Below are 20,758 nucleotides of genomic sequence, written 5' to 3' on the forward strand. Positions count from 1 at the left end.
CGACGTTTGTTGTCTTGACTCTTGAGCGAGTTCCCACCAGCCCGACGCCAGCTTTGGCTCATGCTAGGCAACTCGCATCACTGGTTCAGAAGTATGCAGATACCTATGCCAAAATCCAATCATAAAAGATGTATCATGTGATCAATTGACACGTGCTACAGTTCAGAGCGGATTCTGTAAATCTTTTCTATGTCATAATCGTATCGCATTTGACATCAGGCAAACCCTACGACACAGAGCGGATCCAACAGGTCTGCTCTCGTCATATCCTGATCCAGGGCGTTTTGGGCCGACCGATGTCGATTCGGTGACAATTTGGCTCTTGAGATAATCCTCGTTTCGTTCTGTCTCGGCTTAGGGTCGTTTGTGTTCGGCAGTATGGCTGCTGAGTATACTTTGTCATGAAAACCTTATCTTGATGTGAGAAACCGAAGACAAACATGAACTTCATGCCCTATCATGCCCAGTCAGTCGAATCCCAAGCCGACTCTCCACCATGATGAAATCAACTTCCCCTCAAGACCTCAGAGAGTCAGAACCAAGAAGGCTTGAGCGGCAACGCAAGCCTCTTTGGGACTTGGGGCTCCAGCTATGGTCGGCTCGCGTCGTGAAAAACAAAAGCGAGCTCCCATGCCCTTGGTAACGGATTTGGGGCTTTCCACTACTGACCAGGAGCCCCGGCTTGCTGCTGGAGAGTGCTGAAAAGAACCAGGGCGTTAACGTCTGGAAGAAGCCAATGAAGCCACATGCTCCATGGCGCTCAGGGATGAAGGCTCAAGCCCCCCCAGAGCACGCTTGAAGTGCCGTTAGCCTCGATATCTATTGCTAATTATCGACGAGAAGAGTTAATGCTGCCACGGAGCCAGGGATTGGTGCGCGAAGATCCATGTGGCAGTCGCTCGAACTGAGTTTCTCCCTCAGCCGTGCCGTGCAAGGCTGTCGTTGTTCTATTCCAAAGCTTCTGGATCATCTGGATAACGGAGAGGCTAGACTCCACGATAAGCCACTGTCGTACGATGTGATCCCGCCCAGCCAGGGCTAAAGCGGAGAGGGGAAACGGGTTTCCACCAGCACATGCCAGCTTGCCAGCTCGCCAGCTCGCCAGACTTCTTACGAGTCACGACTGTTGTTGTAGTGGTGGCGAGTCGTGATGGTCAGAGTGACGGTGAAGCAAGTGAAAGAGTGACTGAGTAAGTGAGAGTGTCATACAGTACCAGCGCGAGGCGGGTCTGTAACGGGGCTTTCGATATGCAATGCCAGGAGGTGCACTCAGTTTGCTGTACGCCACAGACCCACAGAGGCCAGGAGAGAGCCAACAAAAAAGAGGAAAGCGTGTGCGAGGTGCACGACGAGCGTGGTGTGCACAGAGCTCAAGCACACTCCTGTAAGCGGAGACGGGACTGCATCTAGCTATAGTAGTTCCATCTCATCGCGATATGCCTTTGCATCATCGTTGCTCAGTCCTCAGTTCTCAATCCGGTCCCTTTCATTATTAGAAGTATTACCACGTTCGTTCAGTTCCAGGAGTAAGTCGCCGGCCCTCCTTTGACTTTGACCAACAACCGCGTACCTGATGATACCCAACGCCGGACCTTTACTTACTCGGTCAACGTCCGAGATAGTCAGGGCCTAGTCAGTCAAGACTCAAGACTCAAGTCACTGCTCGTGAATCCCCCTCGTCGTGCCTCCCCTACTCTACATACCCTACCCTTCCCTACCCTACCCTGGCCTGGCTGGCTGGCCCTGAACCTCCTTAGCTGCTTATCGCGGCCCCTGGCGTCTTCGGCGGAGCTTGCGCTCTTGACCGCATTTTGCGCTTCACCTTGTCCTTCACCTTGTCCTCCACCTTGTCCTCCACCTTGTCCTCCACCTTGTCCTCCACCTTGTCCTCCACCGGGTTGGGACAGTATTACTCGTGCAGGTCTCAACGTCCAATCCAGCCGCGCCGTACAGCACCACGACGTCGCGACTTGCCCACTTCCGTCATGTACCACCAGTCACCACAGTGGCAGCTAAAATACTTCCCTATTCCTATGTACCGACCGCCTGCGCTTCCCTTCACCCTCCCTTCTCCTCTTCTGACTAGCCCCCTCTCGCTCTCCCTCTTTCCCCCTTGGCTGCTCCACTCCTCTCTTCTGGGCTTTCCTGCTGGAGCTGCTGCTGCTGTCCATGGTGTTACGGCCCTTACGGCCGATCATCTGTCTTTTGCGGCGTAGTTCCCAGTGAGGCACAAAGCGAGCCGACGCGAGACTCCTCTCTGGTGGCACTAGTTCGCGACTCGCTAGCTGGACTGGAGTAGCTACGAACCTGACCTCACTCCACCGCCGGGCACAGGCATACGGAACTACCACACTACCATACCACACTACCACCACAGATCCCGCAGAAGACAACCACAAACAGCTATTATTATTATTTTTATTCGTAACCTGTTGCAGTACAGTATTTCGAAGCTCCCTTCCTCGACCCTCGAGCTTGCATAATCGTATCGCAATCCGTCTGCATATTCTGGAATATCGCTTCCCACTCCCCACTCACTCCCCGTCCATCCACATCACATCCCACTGCTCGACCTACCCCCCCAGGCCCAAAACAGCGCCCAGGCAATCCTGACCTAAAAGGTAATTCCTTGTCCAAAGCTTCTCACGGCCCTATCTGGGACCCCTTCGAATGTCCCTCCTACCTACCTACCACAACCCAACCCTCTCTGCCTCGTCACCCTCAGACAGAAATGCTGATCGATTTCGCCATTCTCCAGATTAGATTTACGAAACCCAATCCCGTTGCGACCGTTTATGACACATGATCCACCTTGTCAGCGCCGTCCTACCACGGGCACCTCCAAGCTTCTAAGCACTCTTGTGTTCGCTCAGAACCTGTAAGACGCCGCTGCGCTTGACTACCGTCCATGGCCTCTGCTGCTGTGGTCGCTTGAGAGTCTGTGTGAATAGTTATGATGGACGTAGGACCCGAACATAAACGTCCCAGGCTTCAATCATGGTCTTCAGAGACAACTCGTCAACTCCCAAGTCTACCTCCTCCTCAACCCTCTCAACCTAACAATCCCTATCCGCCGCACCACTCCCCGTTCTCACGCCCACCAGAACCTCCTCATCTGATAGACCGTCGTCCCTCCGAGCATCCTCCATACGAGCACCAAGACCGCAGACCAAACTCGGGCCCGTCGCATACATATGGGCCTCCTCCTCCTCCACCACCCCAAGGTTATCCTCGAGCACCAGAGCCGATGGTAAAGAGAGACCCGTCAGATGAACCGCCGCCGCCACAGTATCGACCACCTTCCACCGGCAACGGTGTCGAGCACAATGTAAATCCAAACATCCCACCTCATCACGACAGCGGTGGACGACCATACCTTCCTCCTTTCGACCCTACGAGACCACAATATCCACCTGCGCCATACCCACCAACGCAAAGTCCAATGTCGGCTACAGAACCGTACAATGTTCCTTATGGAACCACAGGACTTCCCCCTCCAAGAGAAGGCAATGCATACCCCTCATTGTCTTACCCAGCGGCACCACCAAGACAGCAGCCTGATATCAGGAAGAAGGCACAAAGAGCTGCTCAAGCATGCGACAGCTGTCGGACTCTTAAAGCAAAATGCGACGAGGGGAGGCCGTCGTGTACCAGTTGCAAGGAGAAAGGTATCGAGTGCCGGTATCGGGACCCCCCTCCAAAACAGTATGTATATTTCAAAACTGGAGCAACCTTGTTACTAACAAGAACAGGCAAGATAAGGCGTCAGCAGATATCATGGATACTCTAGCGCGCCTGGAGGCTGCTATTAATGATAGATTTCAACGGCTGGATAATAGAGTGACCGACATACAGGAAACGCTCATCCGCAGGAAGCCAAACTCAGAAGCAGCAATGAAGGTAGAGGACGAAAATGTCCGGATACCGCTTGGGGTGTATGGACGAGCATCAGTCGGTTCTGAATCGCAACGTTTAGCTTCAAATGAATCACCCTACTCAGCAACAACTCCTGGCTTGCAAAAGATTCCGGATATGCCCGAGCCACCTAGGCCTGGGGAAGAAGCGTCCGAGGAAGAGGAAGAGTCGGGCGATCCTGGTCCCCCGAAAGCGCCTTCAATTCCAGTCAATCACACCACAGGAGCTGCGCGACTACTTCTCGTTGGTCCAATCCATGAGATGCTGAAGCATATTCTGAAGCATGGAAAGATAAAGGGAGAGAAGTATCCCATTGTCCAGGAAGAGCGAAGAGGTCTTCTCAGACTCTTTGGGAGAGGGGAGGGTTATGATGCTCCTCCAGGATATGATCGAGATCCATTGACAGATCATGGCGACAGTACTCCGGGCGATACACCTTCCAATGTCTCCTCTCCCGCCGCTGGAGAAGAATGGGGACAACTCGGTGGTCTCACTCCCCCAGCAAATCCTGGTAACCCACAGCCTGAGTTTGCGAGAGCAGGAATTAGCGCTGAAGGCATGCCGGATTTCAGCAGAGAAATCGTCTACGACTTGGTACAAAGTTACAACAACCACATGAACATCATGCACCCGATCTTGATACCATCGCAACTCAATGCGCTGGTTGAGCAATTCCTTAAATCAATTCCAGAAAGTCATGCGAAACCTTTGCAAGTGTCGACATTGGTGGCAGGACATGCTGGTCATCCAGGGCCTGGGTTTGCGAAAACTCCTGGTGGCCACAGAAATCCCGAAAGCCCGGGTAACAAGCGAAAAAGGTCACCCGTCTCAAGCGACTACTCAGAGATTCCAGTCATGGTTGAACATAAGCCTGGCCATCCGTTCCGGTCTATCAGTTCTGCGCTGGTCCTGCTTGTCATGGCTCTAGGGAAGATATGCCAATACAGAGAGAGGATACCTGACCCCGTCAGCGACAAGGAGCATGATACATCGTTTGGCAGTTCTCCCGTGATACGAAACGGACTCCCGCCATCACCACTTCAGAGCTCGCCTTCACTATCTACGCCAGTAGGAATGCCATCGCCTCAAGATATCGATAACAAATTCTATCCCCGGAGTCGCAGAACATCACTTGAGGGTGGGCTCGCAGCGAAGACCTCTTCTGGGCTGAAAAAGAAAAACTTGGATATTATCCCAGGTCTTTCATATTTCGCTCTTGCGACAGATGTCCTCGGAAATCAACTTGCTGGGAACAGTCTTCAGCACGTTCATGCTAACATCCTGGCTGGGTTATACCATGGCCAGTTGGGCCGAGTCATGGAAAGTCATGGTTACATTGCTGCGGCATGTCGTAGTCTTCAGATCATCCTTCGACCGTGAGCCATCTTGTGTTACTTTAGGAACGTATGCTAACCTCCATCGCAGGAAAATCGACAGGTTCAAGCGGCTCAAAGCAAACTTCCAACCCGCTCCTGGAAAGGATAATCCTCTTCTTTTTGCATTCTGGACTTGTCTGCAACTGGAAAGGTAAGTACCGTACCTCTAGCAACGAGACAACATGCTTATGCAATTAGTGATATTGTCGCTGAATTACCATGTCCGCATTCTGGTATCCTTACTTACGAAGAAGACATTCCCAATCCCAACTATGAAGCCGCTGTTCAGGACGGTTTCGACCACAGAATCATCGAAAGCTACTCGGCTCAACTGTTTCTACGACGACACCTGAATCAACTGCATAATATGTTCTACAAACCGGAGGGTGAAGGTAAGTAACTTGCTAATTACAAGCATATAAGATATCTAATAGACTTCCAGACAGCCAATTTCCCAAGGTGGTCGTCAGACTTCCTGATCACTTTCCAACGATCGAAGCCTGTCAAACGAACCTCGACACAATTGAGAAATGGGCCCCACAATTCATGTGGGATGCTGATAGAGGCGAACCTGCAAGGGATATCCTTGGCGCAAGACTTCGTGCAAAGTACTATGGCGCTCAAGTTATCACGTATCGACATTTCATTCTCAAGATATTGGAGATATCTTCCAAAACAGAAGAGCAGGTCACCGACGAGTTCAAAGCCAATATCTCAGCACCTGTCGTACCAAGTGGTACCAGAATCGAAGATCTTGACCCCAAAGTCCTCGAGTTTGCACGCAACGGAATCAAAGCTTTGATCTTCAGCACAAAGGCATTCCACGGTCTTGGAGATCCCGGGAGAGTGAGGTTGATTGTGACTAACGTTTGGGGAACGGCACATGCGTGAGTAAAATGAATTTATTGTGAGGACACGCACTAACATATCTCAGGCAATGGGGTAATATGTTGACTTTATCAGCGGCATACATGAATCCATTTCTCACCAACCTTGTGCTCGAATTCGTCAGCAGGGAGGAGCTGCGAGACTTACTCGACAAGACATTGGCGTTCCTTAGACTTACCGCGACGGCAACATCAGCTCTCGCTATCGATATCAAGCTCTTGCAACATGTTGGACAGAGAGCGAATCTCATGACACCTGAGGGACCCCCTACTTCATCCAGTTTCTCTAGTTCTAACACTGGAGATGTCCCAATGGGTGGACACTATCAACAGTAAACGTCAGCGTAGCTAGCTGGCAAGGATGGCAGCTCCATCATTTATGTGTAATAGCAACATTTGTATATATTGCATGGGCAGGCGGCAGGGCGGCTTTTCTCATCAGCATTTTCTAGCGAAGGCGCATTCTCATCTTTGTACTTCCTTTGGACAGCGACATCATCTAGCATTTTTTCCACATATATACACAGCAGAGTATTCACATCACTGTGGCGGGTCAACTACAAATTTTTCCTTTTTCTGGCACGGGCGGCTATCTGATTTTTCGATACTCCATCTTGCACAGTTCCTTTTGCTTTGGATTTCCTTTCCTGCGCGGCGTTTTTCTGTGCACGACGGACGGGACTGGACATAGGCGGCGGTAATACCATCACATACGTTGGCGGCGGTCGGTTCTGATAAATGGAGGAGCAATCCTATCCTTGCTTGCTTGCTTGCTTCTGGACCCTCTCTCTGTATATAGATCCCGCACGCTTCTTTCTGTCTGTCTCGAGAGACCACAGAACAGATCAGACAGACAGATACAAATTTAGATTGGTGATGAGGAAAAAAAAAGCAAAGAATTTTCATGGTTGTCATATTTGTGATCATGTTGTATCACATTCCGAGGTGCGGCTTTCCGATAGATAGATGCATGCAGGCAATGCAGGCGGGTCAGGTGCGACGGGAGCATCCCACCCCTCCTTCTCGTTGGCCGGGAAGACTGTTTGTTGCATTTCGCAGGCCGGCCAATCCTAGAGGCGGGATTGTTGAGTTTTGAGGTCAACTGACGGTGTTATTTTCAATTGCCTGTTCGCCGCTGACGTGAGTGGGGTCTGACGTGTTGGGGTTGTACAGGTGGATATTGTGTCGTTTCTTTCTGTTTCTTTTCTGGTTCTGCGGGGAGCCGGTGAGGGTGGACGGACGGAGGGATGGAGGAAGGGAGGGAAATTTTCTGTCAGATTGAGGGGTGTTTGTGTGATGGTTGTGGATCAGGGGACGGTGATTAATGTGGTGTGTTGTTTCGAGTTTGATGACCACCATATCTGGGAGAGGGACTGATCAGTGTGATTGTTGTCTCATCCCTTGTTCCTGGACTTTCTACATGCTCTGTTTCGTTTTCGAACTTGTCGGTTCTCGAATGTGCTTAAATGCTTCACTGGGGAAAATTTGGATGTCTTGTACACCGTCTAGGGTATATCCATGGAAGCCACGTCGAGATGACAAAGTGACAAAGAGGGTCAGCCATTGATAGTAAGCTGCATGACAGTATTTTATGACAGACATTCCCTCGGTGACGTCGAAGAGGGGAAAGCTATTGTTTTTGTCAGCAAGTTCTGTAGCAAGGAGTTTGCTGTTCTTCCTCTGATGATTGAAGACGTGTTTCTGTCGGACTCAAGAGGAGTTTCTATTATTGTTGTACTTCAATGGAGAAGAATACGTTGAACCCGGTTGTCTTTTGAAAAGAAGTAAGTCGACAGCTATGATGATAGACCTCTCTCGGGAAAAAATTTCTCACTTGGATTCACATCTGTTTCTATGTGACTCAAGGTTATACTCAAATAGCCAATTTAAGAAGCGTAGCTGAGCACAGTTCATTCTAAATACAGGAATGCCATGAACCACAGTGGCCTCTTCTTCTCTTGATCATTGACGGTGGTGCCTTGGGCTTGGTGAGGAAGCAAACAACCGTTCTGCTCTTTCTCCCGACCTCGATTCCTATGCATGTAGTCAAAATCATCCTGGCTGTGATTTGCACTACCTGCGCTGATTGCGCGATTTGCGCTGAAACCTCCCACTCAATCACGTGTCACTTTCCGTCCGAGGTTCAGTCGAAGCTGTCTAGCATTTGCTGTACTATCTCTGATTTCATATTGCAAGACGAAAAGTAAGATGACGTCGACATTCACACCATGGTGGCTTGGCCACGGTGACGGCAGAGGTGAACAGTGCTTAAGCAGCTTCAAAGTCCGCTTTTGAGGACGGACAGTGTGTCTTCTGTTGCACGTCTCACTTGATAGAGTCATACTTTGATAGAGCTTACTTGATTGTCGAATCTAATCTGTTGATGTTACTCTAATGGAGCCGATTTATTGATAAACAATGGCGTTCGTTGTTGCACCGCGCGTTTGATAAGGTCTCCTCAACTAGACTGGCGTGGTATACAAGCTTCAAGGAGTATCAAGGATTGCGAGATCTCAAGAAGAATACATCTAGTACATATCATAGCTTCCATAGTATGACTACTACTCTTGGGTATTGTTGGATGCTTGGTGGAGTGAGAAGATGGCGACTGAAAGTATGGGAAGAATTCTGACATCAAGTCTGGCATTGTTGTGGCTCTGAAGATGAAAAATGAAATTCATATGGAGATATATTGATTGGCAAGAAGTGTCTTCACCTAAAAAAGAAATGCTCAGTCTACGGAATAGAAACCAGACCATTCAGTACCATACGATGACTTCTCGTGCGTCTCTTGCCCCTTGTCGTAGTAAAGAGTTTCGCAGATTATCATCCTAACATATAAAAGTTTTGACATCACGTAGCTGTTTCAAATAGTATGGTACCGATTTGTCAACAATTCCGCGAGGTCAGGTTTAGAAGATAGAAGCTGAAAGGAATGCGGGGTGGGCGGTGTTTAAGCGAGCCCCCTTTTTCTCACTCTGGGGATAAGCGAAAGTGCGGGGTGGTAAAACTTTTCGGGCAGATCACTATGCAATTTCGAATCAAATTAGACTGAAACTTATCATTTGACGAAAGATGTATTGCAATTTGGTATACCGACAAACAAAACAAGAAGTAGATGGTGCGACCTTGACATTTCTATTCCATAGAAGCAATAATCTCCTTCACATGAGCAAAGCTCAGCTCCTTCATTGTTTCTTCCCAAATTTGTTGAGTCGCCTTCTTCCCATCGGCGGTATGGTAGAAAGTTGCGAGTCTGATTTCGTTGCAATTGTCAGTCACGTTCCAAGATTCACTCAACCCGCAACGGAACCATGAGAAGATGCCGTGAAGAATATTTACTTACGGTGCGATCTCGGTATTCATCAAAAAGCATCCATGCGACTCCTTACCGTGACCTAACAAAGCATCGACATATGTCGCGGCGCCTCTGTCAACAGGTCTAGCTGCGATTACTTGAAACAGTTTATACCCAATCAACAGCATGCCTCCCACATCTCGACCAAGGCCTGTTCCCTTTGTTGCGCCTGGATCGACCATATTGATGATAACGTCGTCGGACTTGACATGCTCCGTCAACTCAACCAGAAAGAGCTGGGTCAGAAGTTTCGACACTCCGTATCGCTCACTTGGATCCCTGCGAATTGAGCAGAAGTCAGTAAATTTTCTAGTTGACGATTCGAGAGAAAATTTGGGGATGATTCGCAAGGTAAAAGTAATTGGAGCCAGAACACCTACCATGGAGTAATCTTGGTATCATCGAAGGAAGGTAGAAGAGGTCGCTGATCACGATTCGGGAATTTACATGTATGAGCCAGAACCGAATTGACGATCGTCATATGTGCTGGCATATCGCGGGTCGACTTTGCTTTCAGGACTGGAAGCAAGAGAATTGCCAGTAAAACTGTGCTGAGAAAGTTAACTTGGATGGCAGTCTCATGTCCAGTGGAGCTTGATATGCCAAATCTGAGAGGGCCGACTCCAGCATTCAAGATTACGTAGTCGATGCGTGAGAGTGTGGTGTCGCATTTCTTGACGAATGACTGGATAGAGTCGTAGGATTCCATGTCCAGCTGCCAGACATCAATGGTTGCTTTTGGGCTTGCAAGTTTTAGTTTCGAAGCCGCGGCATTCCCCTTCTCGATAGACCGTACAGCTACTACAAGATGGGACAAGCCAAGAGTAAGGAGCTGCCTTGCCGATTCAAATCCAAGACCACTGTTGGCACCTGTGATAATTGCGACTTTGCCTGCCAAGCTTGGATACTTGCTTCGAGTCGGGAGTTCGATTTTGACTCGAAATTGATTGTTCCCTTAAATTAGAAAGACTGTTAGCGATGACTGCAAAGATTATATGTCGAGATATATCTCAAACATCTTCTAGACTAGAAATGGCTGCACATACAGAAGACCTTGAAGAAGTTGTCCGGGAAGCGGGGCATATTCTTGGAAGCGACCATGATGGGCTAGATTGAAGAGACAAGACTGGCTATGGAATAATCAAGAGATGGCGGTAAAGAACTCGGAGATGATGCGTTTTTGAAAACAGTGATTGGTGAGTGTCTAGAACGAAGGGGACTCTAGCATATTATATTCCTGGAGAACCCAAAGATATTTCAAGTCCGCTTATTTCCTTTTATGCAGTGAGTCTCCGATCCTCCGATTGTAAGACTCTTTTCATCTTCGATTTCGATGCGCAGCTGTCGGTGATACGAGCCCAGCAATTTCATTAGATTTGGCAGGTACGGGGCTCGAATGCGGACGTTTTCGACAAGCTGGAGTCACGTCTGGAAAGGGGGCCATCAGAAAGTGTTGCCAAGACTTTTCAGAATTGCCTTTCCGAGACCTACATCTGATCGAGGTTGCCATCTTGGAGGCTGCCACAGATTGGTAAATTCTCCAATTTGTTCACTGAGGCTTTGTATTTCGGGCGAGGTGAGGTAAGAGACAAGGATAGCAGGGTTGAAGCGAGAATGCCAAGACTTTTCACGATTTCCTTTTCGGGAATAGCTTCTATCATCCTTCTTTCACCACACAGATTCCAAACATCAGCACGCATCTCATCTAATGCAGAACAACTTGACTTCGGATCTCATGTTTCTTTCCACAGACGCGCAAAATCCATGCTCCTAATCTTGCCATCGCCACCAGAGACGTGAGATCACGCCAAGCTTTCTCAGCGCTTCCTATTTGGCACATCACCTAACAATTGCCTAATAATGCCATGGCAAGCTCTAATTGTGAGTATCTCAAGATAGATTTCCTCCCAAGTGTTACAAAGCTGAGTGACGTACGCCAGATAGTGCCGGACTTCATTTCGTCGTCAGCACACCAGTTCAGACCTTGGCCAAACGTGATCGCAAAGCCATCAGGAAGCATGCGACAAAAGCACGTGTAGTACACCCTCGTAAGAAGGTCGTGCGACTATGGTCTTGGATAAATCCTGCCCGTGAGCTTGGATCTCGAAATGCGGTTCTCACCGATGACAACCCAACCCCGAAGTCTATGTCAGTGCCCGTTCCTAGGCTAGTTGGCTCGTATTTTTCTGGGCTGCAATTACCTCCAGGCGTCGAGCCATGTATGATTCAAGACTTGGTAAAATGTAAGCACATGCCTGTTTTATCGCAATTTGCGTCTTGCTCGGATCAGCATCGACATCCCAGCTCAGAAACTGACTAGACTACTTCCTAGTGATTGTCCTCAACAAGAATGTAGCATATCCGTATGAGATTTGTCTAGATGTTCACCCGGTAGAGAGAGGCTGGTTTCCATACATGATTAGCGACATCTGTTGCCTCCACTCTATGATGTTCTCGCTTCGAGCTTTCATGGAAAAAGATTCATGTGACCAACCAAGTCACTTTACCACCTTCCATTACGCCAAAACCCTACAAATTCTCCAATCGCGACTTCACGACTTTGACAAGACATCTGCGATATCTGACTCTACGATCATGGTGGTCATAACGCTAGCAACCATTGCAGAGATCTCGAAAGACCTTGCAGGAGTGGAGACCCATATCAAAGGTTTGGAGAAGATTGTCAAGCTCCGAGGTGGAGTACGAGCGTTAGACACGAACAATAACATGCAGGTCAAAGTATGTAGGTGAGTAACACCTTTCTATTGCCCAGACACGACCTGTTTCTGACGTTGTGACTAGGGCTGATTTGGGTTATGCGTTGCTGTTTGGACGTCAACCACTTCTCTTCAGAGAGGGACCTTCATGGGACTGTTTCATTGCAGATTGTGGCCTGATAAAGTGCAGTCATGAGCCTCATGATGCTATCATCCTCGCCTTCGCCCAGACTACTCTCGACGAAAGATTACACAATGTTTTGAGAGATGTTCATGCTTTCTCTTGCATTAGTAATGTGGCCTACCAAACAACACGCAAGCTTTCGCCAGAAACCTACAACGAGATGACCATCTCTATCCTTTACAGGCTCACCCACCTATTTTTTGAAAGCGATTTACTGCAGGAAGCGATCCGACTCGGCTTGCTCGTCTTTTCTTCCACAATCTTTTTACAGCGGCATATCATCGAACAGCCGTATGAGAATCTATTGAATCTCTACGGTGACGCTTTGTTGGGACTATTTGCGCATGGGTCTTCGACCGACGCATTACCTGTGCCTGTCATCCTGTGGTTGACAATACTGTCAGACATGGTTGCTGGCAAGGAAATTCCTTCGACCGACAGGCTTCACACAGTTATTGGGCGTGCTAGCATCGAATCATGGTCCCAAGCGTCCGAAGTACTCCGGTCGATTGCCTGGGTTGACTTTATTCATGAAAAGCGCGGGAAAGAAGTTTTTGAAGCGTCTGTTTCTCAGCTACGATGTCAACGTTGAAAAAGCTGTGCAATATGCTCGAAGTCGACATCTTTCAGAGGCTGTGCTGTATAGCAGTACTCGATATGTTGCCGCCTATTTTGCATCTCGAATTGCCATATTATTACGAACAATTACTCGTCCCTATGAGTTCAGGCTGATTGCCGAACAAATTTGGGTTAAAGGACATGATGTTAAGTTTGCGTCAAGATATTGTTCGAGTATTTTCGAATGTATGTTGGAAGGATGTTGGAGTTGTATTTGGCTATTAGCAAGATTTGATGCCTGCCTTCATAAGAGTGCTGTTTTCTGCGAATTCCCCTAATTCTGTGCGTACGCTTCAAGCCTCGGCCTATCAAGAATATTGAGAACAACGAAAATGAAGTTCCATCTTGCATTTCTGGCAACTATGCTTCTTGCGCACAGTAATCTCGCCTCCGCCCGTGTCTCGAACGCAGTCCCCGAGAGCTCTCAGGAGAGAATATGTCGGAGGTTCAACTATGCTGCGATGCCGCATGTCATTTCTGTCTGCCCAGAACGTGCAATGTTAGTTCTCGCTTAGAGACATCTATTGTTCACTACTAATTGATTATAGGCTTCGAACTGGGATTACTCCACGCAAGGGAACTTCAAAAGAGTAAATGTTACCTCAAGTGGCTTCCACGCCAAACAACCATGTAGGAGCTAATGGTGTCTGGTAATGCAGTGCTGCTATGTTAATCCGGGAAATTGTATATCCATTTTGAAGAAACGTGGACAAGATGCAGACGAGTATCCTCCAGAGACACTCATGTGTTCAGGTGTGTAGTCTCTTTGAAGTTCTCATTTTCAAATTGCTTCGTGGGTTCTAATTTCTGTAGAACTCTTATGCTGGCAAACTTTACCCAAGTTACTCCCTCGTTGTTCAAAGAAGTCTACTGACTCAAAGATCCCAACGACAGGTGCAGGAAGCAAGTGAATATAAGGAGCGAACATTCTGTGGATCTGAAAATCCCATTTTCAAGAACAGTGGTAGCTTATATTTGCCGCTGAAAGCCCTGTTTTCGTTTGCATGGAACTTGCTCCTCGACTCAAGGATGAAATGCTCATTGTTCCTGCTTGTCTCAAAACTTTGGGCAGTACATCTTCATCTCCCTTCAGAACATTCCGTACGTTAAATATAACAATGCTGCACCCCATCGACAGTCTTTATGTTTGCATCTGGCATTTTACAAAAGGGCTGTCACCAAACCCACAATCCCTCCAGCACCAATCAACCCCGCCCTCACAGCATTTAAAGTCTCAAATCTTTTCAATAGCGTCCTTGCTCTCGCATCATCTTCCTTCGTCGTCTTTACCTCAGTCCTCTCCTGTGGTCCACTCAAATCTGTGGACTCCGCTCCTTCTCCCTCGCCATTCACAGAATCTATTGCTTTGCGCTCGCGCATCTTTCCGCCCTGATCACTTTCCAATGCACTCCTAGCGCTCCTTTTACCACCTTTCTTCTCATTCATCTCAATCAACTGGAAGTTTGTCGGAATCATAGCCAACTGAGTAAATGGCCCGATACTAAAACTCAGAATCGCTGCTGCCAGATACCCGTAGACTTTCGGACTTCCACCATTCTTCATGATTCGAAGTGCTTGTCCAAGGCTCCGAGAAGGTCCGAGTGATAGAAATGAGAGGTAGAGAAATCCCAGTGCAGATGTCAAGGATGCAGGAGGGAAAATATGTGAGCCGCGACTAAAGAGCCAGCGCGTAGACGGAAGGGAGCGGGATGCGGGTTGGGATTGAAGTATTGGAAGGTCAAAAAGAGATAGAGACGCAATACCACCAGAAGCAATGAGAACTATGCTCGTACTGAGGGTTTGAGCGAGGATTATTGTTGGTGACATTGTTCGCGGATTGGTGGTAGAGCGTTGTTAGCTGAAGCTGTAAGCGTCTTCCTTTTGATGAGTGACATGCTCTCATATATGTGTAGGAATATTGGTGATGATGTCGTCAAAATTGAATTAGTGGGAATGTCAACGGAACTTTGGAAAGAGATCGGACTCCGAGAGGTTGAAGTTCCCGCCAAAGCCTTGGTGGGGTTTCGCTTCTGGGCTCGCAGATGGCTTGGCAAATCGACTCTAGTAGGGCTTTCAAGTGATGAAAATTGGCAGTCAAATTGTGCCAGACTCACTGTTCATTGACATTGTTTCAGGGCACATTTTGCGTCTCATATTCCAAACAGAGTATTGATCATATGTCTGCCGTTCCATACCCGCAAGGTCATGGCATGATTGGCGGCCTGCGAAGATGCTTACTCACTACACCTCGCTTGAATCTGTTATCCCCCTAGATACTCTCTGGCTGGTATCTAGGAAAGGTTTTGCCATTCAATTCTTTCGAAAAGAAGAGTTTTTTTTTTGTGTCCTTCAACCACGTAATACCCATCACCTACTTGAGTACGTTCTTTCGTCGCCTACTCTTACGCCTTTGACATCATGGCCTTCCATGCTGGGGTCCTATACAAAGCCTCAGTCATCTCCTGAAATGATTGGTCAATGCTCCGGCCTTCAACAGCCCTAACCTAAAAGCCAGAAGTCAGCATCAAGCAATCAGAACAATAATAGAACGAGTCACCTCGACTAAGTTCTTCTGATACAGCTCTACAACCTTCCTATCCCGCCCTTCGTAATCGGAATACCTCTTATCAAACAGTTCTTCACTATCATCACCTCTTTTTCGATTGAGATACCTTGCTCTGGCGGTCTCCCTTGGACACGATATTGAAATCGTCAGGTCAGGTGTGCCGCGCTGTCCCGAAATCAATACGGGATACTGCTTGGAGCTAGGAGAGCCTACATTGAATTCGGTATTCATCAACGCTTTGAACGCCTCGTCCTGCTCCAGATTTCGAGGGAACCCATCGAGGAGAAAGACCGATTTGCCTTTACCCATCTCCTCATTGATCTTATCCAACAAAAGGGAAACGATGACATCCCCGCGCACTAAGCCTCGTGTACCACCAGACCTTACTGAATCAATGATGTCGGCTTGATCGCTCAAGGGGCCATTGATCAGGTAGCGAAGATAGTCCCCAACAGATAGGTGATAAAGGTACTGTTTGTGGGCGTCTGCGAGGCGTTTGCATAGCGTTCCTTTTCCCGATGCTGGTGGTCCTACACGCGAAGTTAGCGAAAGAAGTGTTATAACAGGAAGTTATCATTAACCCAGAACGAATACAATGAATGGCTTTTCAGCCATTGTCACACCAACACCTTTATCTTGGGCAGGAGCAAGAAACTTCTTTAGGAAGAATGTTTATATGATGTGGGTCTCTTTGTAAGCGTTTTAGAACTGTGGCGATCCGTGGAGCTTCACCTTGGTGCCTGTACTCAGCCGCAAGCAATCATCAGCACCTTCACACAGCCATGAAAAGAAGGTTCAGGACTGAGAAAAGTGACTCAAGGAGTAGTGATAAGGGGATTTCTGCAAATGTTCTGGTATTTATGTCCCTCTTCCCTACTCATCCTAGTTCTCGCTCCTTCTGATCAAACTAAAAGTCCATCCTTCAACATGAACCATCTTGACGTGCTGCTTTTGGCAGCAACCCTCCTGCTGGCAATCTCCGCATACCGGTTCACTCGCTCCAAATCTACATCTCTTCTCAATCAAGAGGACGAGATCGTTCCTGTTAGCGTCAACTACCACTTCACTCGCTGCAATGTCGAATGCGGGTTTTGTTTCCACACCGAAACGTCGAGCTACAAGCTCCCACTCCCCGATGCTGAGAGAGGCCTCAAGTTACTGGCCGAGGCAGGCATGAAAAAGATGAATTTTTCAGGCGGAGAACCCTTCCTCTATCCCAAGTATCTAGGTGCATTGTGCCGATATTGCAAAGAGGATCTCCAATTGGAAAGTGTTAGTATCATCAGCAATGGGACCAAAGTGACGGAAAAGTGGTTGAAAGAGTTTGGGTCGTTCGTTGATATCTTGGGGATCTCTTGCAATTCGGTTTATCCCGAAAACAATGCTAAGATTGGACGTGCGGATCGTGGCTCCGGAGTGCCATTTGATAACGTGGGACAGTTATTCCAGATCAGGGACTGGTGTAAGCCACTCGGAATCAAGTTCAAGCTGAACACCGTGAGTCTTCTCGAACGCGGACCTTTTGTGCAAGTCCTCGGTAGTGCCAAAACGAACACTGTCCTTGGCCAATAGCTGAGAATTTCTTCATGCATTCCTCATTCCATGTCAGATCGAGTAATGCTAACTTTGCAACCTCTCAGGTTGTGTGTTCACTCAACTGGCAGGAGAGTATGGCAGACATGGTGCAGAAGCTCGATCCTTTCCGGTGGAAAGTCTTTCAAGTCCTCATCGTGGCCGGCGAAAACGACACCGACGAACGAAAGAGGAATGCAACACAGTTCATCGTCACAGATGAACAGTACGAAGCTTTTTGTCGCCGACATCGACATCTGAAATGCATGGTTCCAGAGCCAAACTCGGTCATGAAGAGCTCCTACCTGGTGAGTTGCCGACACAATCCAAGCTTCTGAGGCGATACTAATGTTACTAGCTTGTTGACGAGTACATGCGTTTCCTCGACAAGGGGGATGGCGATGAGAAGGTGTCTGACCCCATTCTGAAAGTTGGTGTACAGAAGGCTATCAAGCAAGTTCGGTGGGATCAGGAAGAGTTTCACAACAGAGGTGGTATCTATGAATTGGGGAGTACAGCCGAGAAGGAGCAAAGTTGTGGTACTGTTCTTCAAAATAACGGACTGGATTGGTGAGAGAAGTTGTTAGGCTCTGCGATGCTGTCATTTTGAAATGGATTCTTGGTAAACGGTCACCATATCTGTCAAGAGTATTAGACTGACGCTTTCGCTTCCGATACAGGACTCTAATGAATGTAAAACTCGAATTGAACAAGCCGAAAAGAGCTGGTAATGCGGGGCGAAGTCGAGATGAGGATTGTAAAATCACATGATTTTCCAGAGATCAATCGCATGGGAGACAAGTCTGGTAATGCTAAGACGCTTATTCAGGTCTACGTAGAGTATGCGAGTCAATTCTGACACTTGATGTTCACTACCTGACAAGTGGTCTGGTACTGGATTAGTGTCCGTCCCGTCCTTCGGTACCAAGAATTAAAGTCCCTTTCATCTCCGCACCACACATTCTTCTATTGCCCAGACACTTATTTTTTCTCAAAACATATTTTTATTCTGCAGCGACACCAGTTTCAACAGTCCCGTTATTCTCAACATCATGTGCGGAATTCTTGCTTTAATTTCTGGAAACATTGAATGCAACGATGCTGCCGTAGATTTACATGAGGCACTATACGCACTGCAACATCGTGGCCAGGTAAGGTGACTTCTATTTGTTTGTTCTAGATCCGTCCTGTTTGCTAGGAGTGCTTTCTGAATCATCACGAATCTCCTCGTGCTCATATCATGATACGATCACATACTCACTGTTGTGTTCTAGGATGGCTGCGGTATTGCGACATCCCACAAGTCAGGAAGAATATACTCTTGCAAAGGCAAAGGCCTAGCTTCGAAGGTCTTCCGCGACGGCGAACTCGTCCCCGAACTCCCTGGATTTATGGGCCTTGGTCATCTTCGATATCCCACTGCAGGAACTTCGTCGAACGCAGAAAGTCAGCCTTTCTACGTCAGCTCGTGAGTTTCCAAAGCTCACTGATGAGGTTCATGCTGACTGAGATGTAGTCCTTATGGACTTTTGTTCTCGCACAATGGGTGAGTTCTTTGAAAAGAGCGTAGTAGATCGTCCATTGCTAATTTATCTAAAATTCAGGAACCTTTTGGATACCGAAAAGCTCAAGGAGTACTTGGATTTTGAAGCGCATCGCCACATAAATACTGACAGCGACTCTGAGATCATGCTCCAAGTATTTGCCTCTCAGCTGCTCCAGACTGACAAGAGACGTGTAGACGAGGATGATATTTTCACTGGTCTGGAGAATATGTAAGTAAAAGTCTCTAACAGGAGTATACTTCCAAGAGTCTCAACTTCTAGATCTCTTCGATTGAGCAAAGCTAACTCGCAAACATTAGGTATAAGATGACTGTAAGTGGCTTTGCCTTCTGCGGAATGGTTGCTGGATTTGCCATCTTTGGAGCCAGAGATCCCAACGGCATTCGCCCCCTTGTCATTGGTTCTCGCCTCAATCCAGATGGAAAAGGGCTGGACTACATGCTAGCCTCCGAGTCAGTGGCCTTGGATCAGCTCGGATTCACTGGCATTGAGGATATCAAGCCTGGACAATCTGTGATCATCCCTAAGGGCGGATCGCCTGTATTTCGCTAAGTCTACCTACAATTGAGTTACACCCCTGATATATTCGAATCTGCTACTTCAGCTCTCCGAACTCAATCATCGATGGCATTTCCGTGTATGAGAGTCGACAAAACATGGGCCTCAAACTTGCCAATACAATTTTGAAGACCTTGGGTCAGGATGTCGTCGACGACATTGATATTGGTTAGTCACTTTCTTGTGCAGCATTCTGTCTAGGTCCTCTGTAGCTAACCGGTTGATCGCAGTCGTTGCCATACCTGACTCAGGAATCGTTCCTGCTTTGTCGGTTGCTGAAGCCCTCAAACGACCATACCGTCATGCTTTTTCGAGAAATCGCTACATCTTTCGGACTTTCATAATGCCTAACCAAGAAAGCGTTGTAAGGGCGTACAATCGAAACTCAATCCTTTGCGGAGTGAGTTCAAGGACAAGAACGTACTTCTTGTTGATGATAGGTGCGTAGTCTTTCTAGTGAATCTGAGCCTAGATCAAACAAGCTGAACGTTTGCCAGTATTTTGCGCGGTACAACCAGTTTGCAGGTTTGCAACATGGCTCGAGAAGCGGGAGCCAAGAAGGTTTATTTTGCTAGTTCTTCTCCTCCCGTCACGTATATCATCTCATGGTCCTTCCTCGTAGTCTTGTTTACTGGTCTTTGACATAGCCATCCACATATCTATGGAATTGACCTGGCCACTTCGACAGAATTGGTCGCATACAATCGTGATCGCAAATCCATTGCGGCATCAATAAATGCGGACGAACTCATTTTCTTGCCCTTAGAAGGCCTTGAAGCTGCATGTGCGGAACTTAGTCCTCGATCCAAACAAAGTTTCGAGATTGGTGTCTTTTGCGGTAGATACGTGACGCCCGTGTCTCAAGGATACCTGGAGAAATTGGAGAAGACTCAAGGGAAACCAAAAGCCATTGATGGTAGTCATAATGGGATGTTCGTGACTGTTGGGGATAGTGTGACAACACGTCCAATGGTCTCTGAGCGTTCGGACGTCAGTCTCCATAACCTGGCCGAGGATCATTGAGAATGCACAAATACCTTTGGAAGGCTCTTCACTTCCTCTATATATATCATTGTTCTCAATGTCTTGGAAAATTCGGTATCCCTGGGTTGCGTACATATTGAGGAAGGATGTTTGATCTCATCGAAGGTTCTTCTGCGAAGCGATTTCTGTAAGAATATGATCATGGTGGCGAGATTAGCGAGTTACCCCTTATTCGCTCTGGCGGCCACAGCCGACACAGCGTCATCCTATCATCTCCGAGCACAGCAAATGAATTGTGCCAACATCGTTCCATCCGTCGAATAAATCTTACATTCAAGATCAACTTGCCGCACATCCGATCTCATTGACAGCTTCTAGATTAGAATTGCATGATGATAGGGACGAAGATCTTCAAGCCCCACCAGCGCCCTCGCTTGCTGGTGGCCAGCCCCTGAAAA

General features: G+C 47.8%; 10 protein-coding genes across 10 annotated transcripts; 5 read left to right on the forward strand and 5 right to left on the reverse strand.

Annotated features, from left to right (window-relative positions):
• Positions 1–1,637: 1,637 nt before the first annotated feature.
• LY89DRAFT_673700 (uncharacterized protein) lies at positions 1,638–2,555 on the reverse strand (the record flags this gene model as incomplete). The annotated part of the gene is made up of 3 exons (XM_018213379.1): positions 1,638–1,977; positions 2,044–2,403; positions 2,539–2,555. 3 exons carry the CDS (start codon positions 2,553–2,555, stop codon positions 1,638–1,640), a joined length of 717 nt encoding a protein of 238 aa, XP_018066241.1.
• A 398-nt stretch (positions 2,556–2,953) lies between these two features.
• LY89DRAFT_593488 (uncharacterized protein) lies at positions 2,954–6,514 on the forward strand (the record flags this gene model as incomplete). The annotated part of the gene is made up of 6 exons (XM_018209754.1): positions 2,954–3,705; positions 3,753–5,291; positions 5,341–5,442; positions 5,490–5,683; positions 5,734–6,178; positions 6,226–6,514. The coding sequence occupies 6 exons, from the start codon at positions 2,954–2,956 to the stop codon at positions 6,512–6,514; spliced, it is 3,321 nt and encodes a 1,106-aa protein (XP_018066242.1).
• A 676-nt stretch (positions 6,515–7,190) lies between these two features.
• Positions 7,191–7,646, reverse strand: LY89DRAFT_215024 (uncharacterized protein). Its single transcript, XM_018205897.1, has one exon. The coding sequence runs from the start codon at positions 7,535–7,537 to the stop codon at positions 7,277–7,279; it is 261 nt and encodes an 86-aa protein (XP_018066243.1). The 5' UTR covers positions 7,538–7,646; the 3' UTR covers positions 7,191–7,276.
• Positions 7,647–9,273: 1,627 nt separating this feature from the next.
• On the reverse strand, positions 9,274–11,053 carry LY89DRAFT_757455 (NAD(P)-binding protein). The gene is made up of 4 exons (XM_018221414.1): positions 10,583–11,053; positions 9,917–10,490; positions 9,525–9,815; positions 9,274–9,434 (listed from the first exon to the last, which is right to left on the reverse strand). Exons 1-4 carry the CDS (start codon positions 10,635–10,637, stop codon positions 9,317–9,319), a joined length of 1,038 nt encoding a protein of 345 aa, XP_018066244.1. The 5' UTR covers positions 10,638–11,053; the 3' UTR covers positions 9,274–9,316.
• Positions 11,054–11,245: 192 nt separating this feature from the next.
• Positions 11,246–13,413, forward strand: LY89DRAFT_722304 (uncharacterized protein). Its single transcript, XM_018218720.1, has 4 exons — positions 11,246–11,417; positions 11,477–11,779; positions 11,869–12,283; positions 12,339–13,413. Exons 1-4 carry the CDS (start codon positions 11,402–11,404, stop codon positions 13,027–13,029), a joined length of 1,425 nt encoding a protein of 474 aa, XP_018066245.1. The 5' UTR covers positions 11,246–11,401; the 3' UTR covers positions 13,030–13,413.
• LY89DRAFT_738530 (uncharacterized protein) lies at positions 13,388–13,649 on the forward strand (the record flags this gene model as incomplete). Its single annotated transcript, XM_018220382.1, has 2 exons — positions 13,388–13,554; positions 13,604–13,649. 2 exons carry the CDS (start codon positions 13,388–13,390, stop codon positions 13,647–13,649), a joined length of 213 nt encoding a protein of 70 aa, XP_018066246.1.
• A 369-nt stretch (positions 13,650–14,018) lies between these two features.
• LY89DRAFT_688378 (uncharacterized protein) lies at positions 14,019–15,009 on the reverse strand. The gene has a single exon (XM_018215693.1). The coding sequence runs from the start codon at positions 14,880–14,882 to the stop codon at positions 14,217–14,219; it is 666 nt and encodes a 221-aa protein (XP_018066247.1). The 5' UTR covers positions 14,883–15,009; the 3' UTR covers positions 14,019–14,216.
• A 448-nt stretch (positions 15,010–15,457) lies between these two features.
• Positions 15,458–16,236, reverse strand: LY89DRAFT_738532 (P-loop containing nucleoside triphosphate hydrolase protein; the record flags this gene model as incomplete). Its single annotated transcript, XM_018220383.1, has 4 exons — positions 15,458–15,559; positions 15,613–15,786; positions 15,835–16,151; positions 16,203–16,236. 4 exons carry the CDS (start codon positions 16,234–16,236, stop codon positions 15,458–15,460), a joined length of 627 nt encoding a protein of 208 aa, XP_018066248.1.
• Positions 16,237–16,467: 231 nt separating this feature from the next.
• On the forward strand, positions 16,468–17,767 carry LY89DRAFT_709818 (radical SAM enzyme; the record flags this gene model as incomplete). The annotated part of the gene is made up of 5 exons (XM_018217785.1): positions 16,468–16,475; positions 16,580–16,610; positions 16,651–17,118; positions 17,262–17,501; positions 17,552–17,767. The coding sequence occupies 5 exons, from the start codon at positions 16,468–16,470 to the stop codon at positions 17,765–17,767; spliced, it is 963 nt and encodes a 320-aa protein (XP_018066249.1).
• A 478-nt stretch (positions 17,768–18,245) lies between these two features.
• LY89DRAFT_722307 (amidophosphoribosyltransferase) lies at positions 18,246–20,445 on the forward strand (the record flags this gene model as incomplete). Its single annotated transcript, XM_018218721.1, has 9 exons — positions 18,246–18,344; positions 18,468–18,661; positions 18,710–18,739; positions 18,798–18,968; positions 19,058–19,210; positions 19,363–19,484; positions 19,529–19,716; positions 19,842–19,909; positions 19,964–20,445. 9 exons carry the CDS (start codon positions 18,246–18,248, stop codon positions 20,337–20,339), a joined length of 1,401 nt encoding a protein of 466 aa, XP_018066250.1. The 3' UTR covers positions 20,340–20,445.
• Between the last annotated feature and the right edge of the window lie 313 nt (positions 20,446–20,758).

The sequence above is a fragment of the Mollisia scopiformis genome (assembly GCF_001500285.1).
Source record: "Mollisia scopiformis unplaced genomic scaffold LY89scaffold_22, whole genome shotgun sequence".
Taxonomy (NCBI): Eukaryota; Fungi; Ascomycota; class Leotiomycetes; order Helotiales; family Mollisiaceae; genus Mollisia; species Mollisia scopiformis.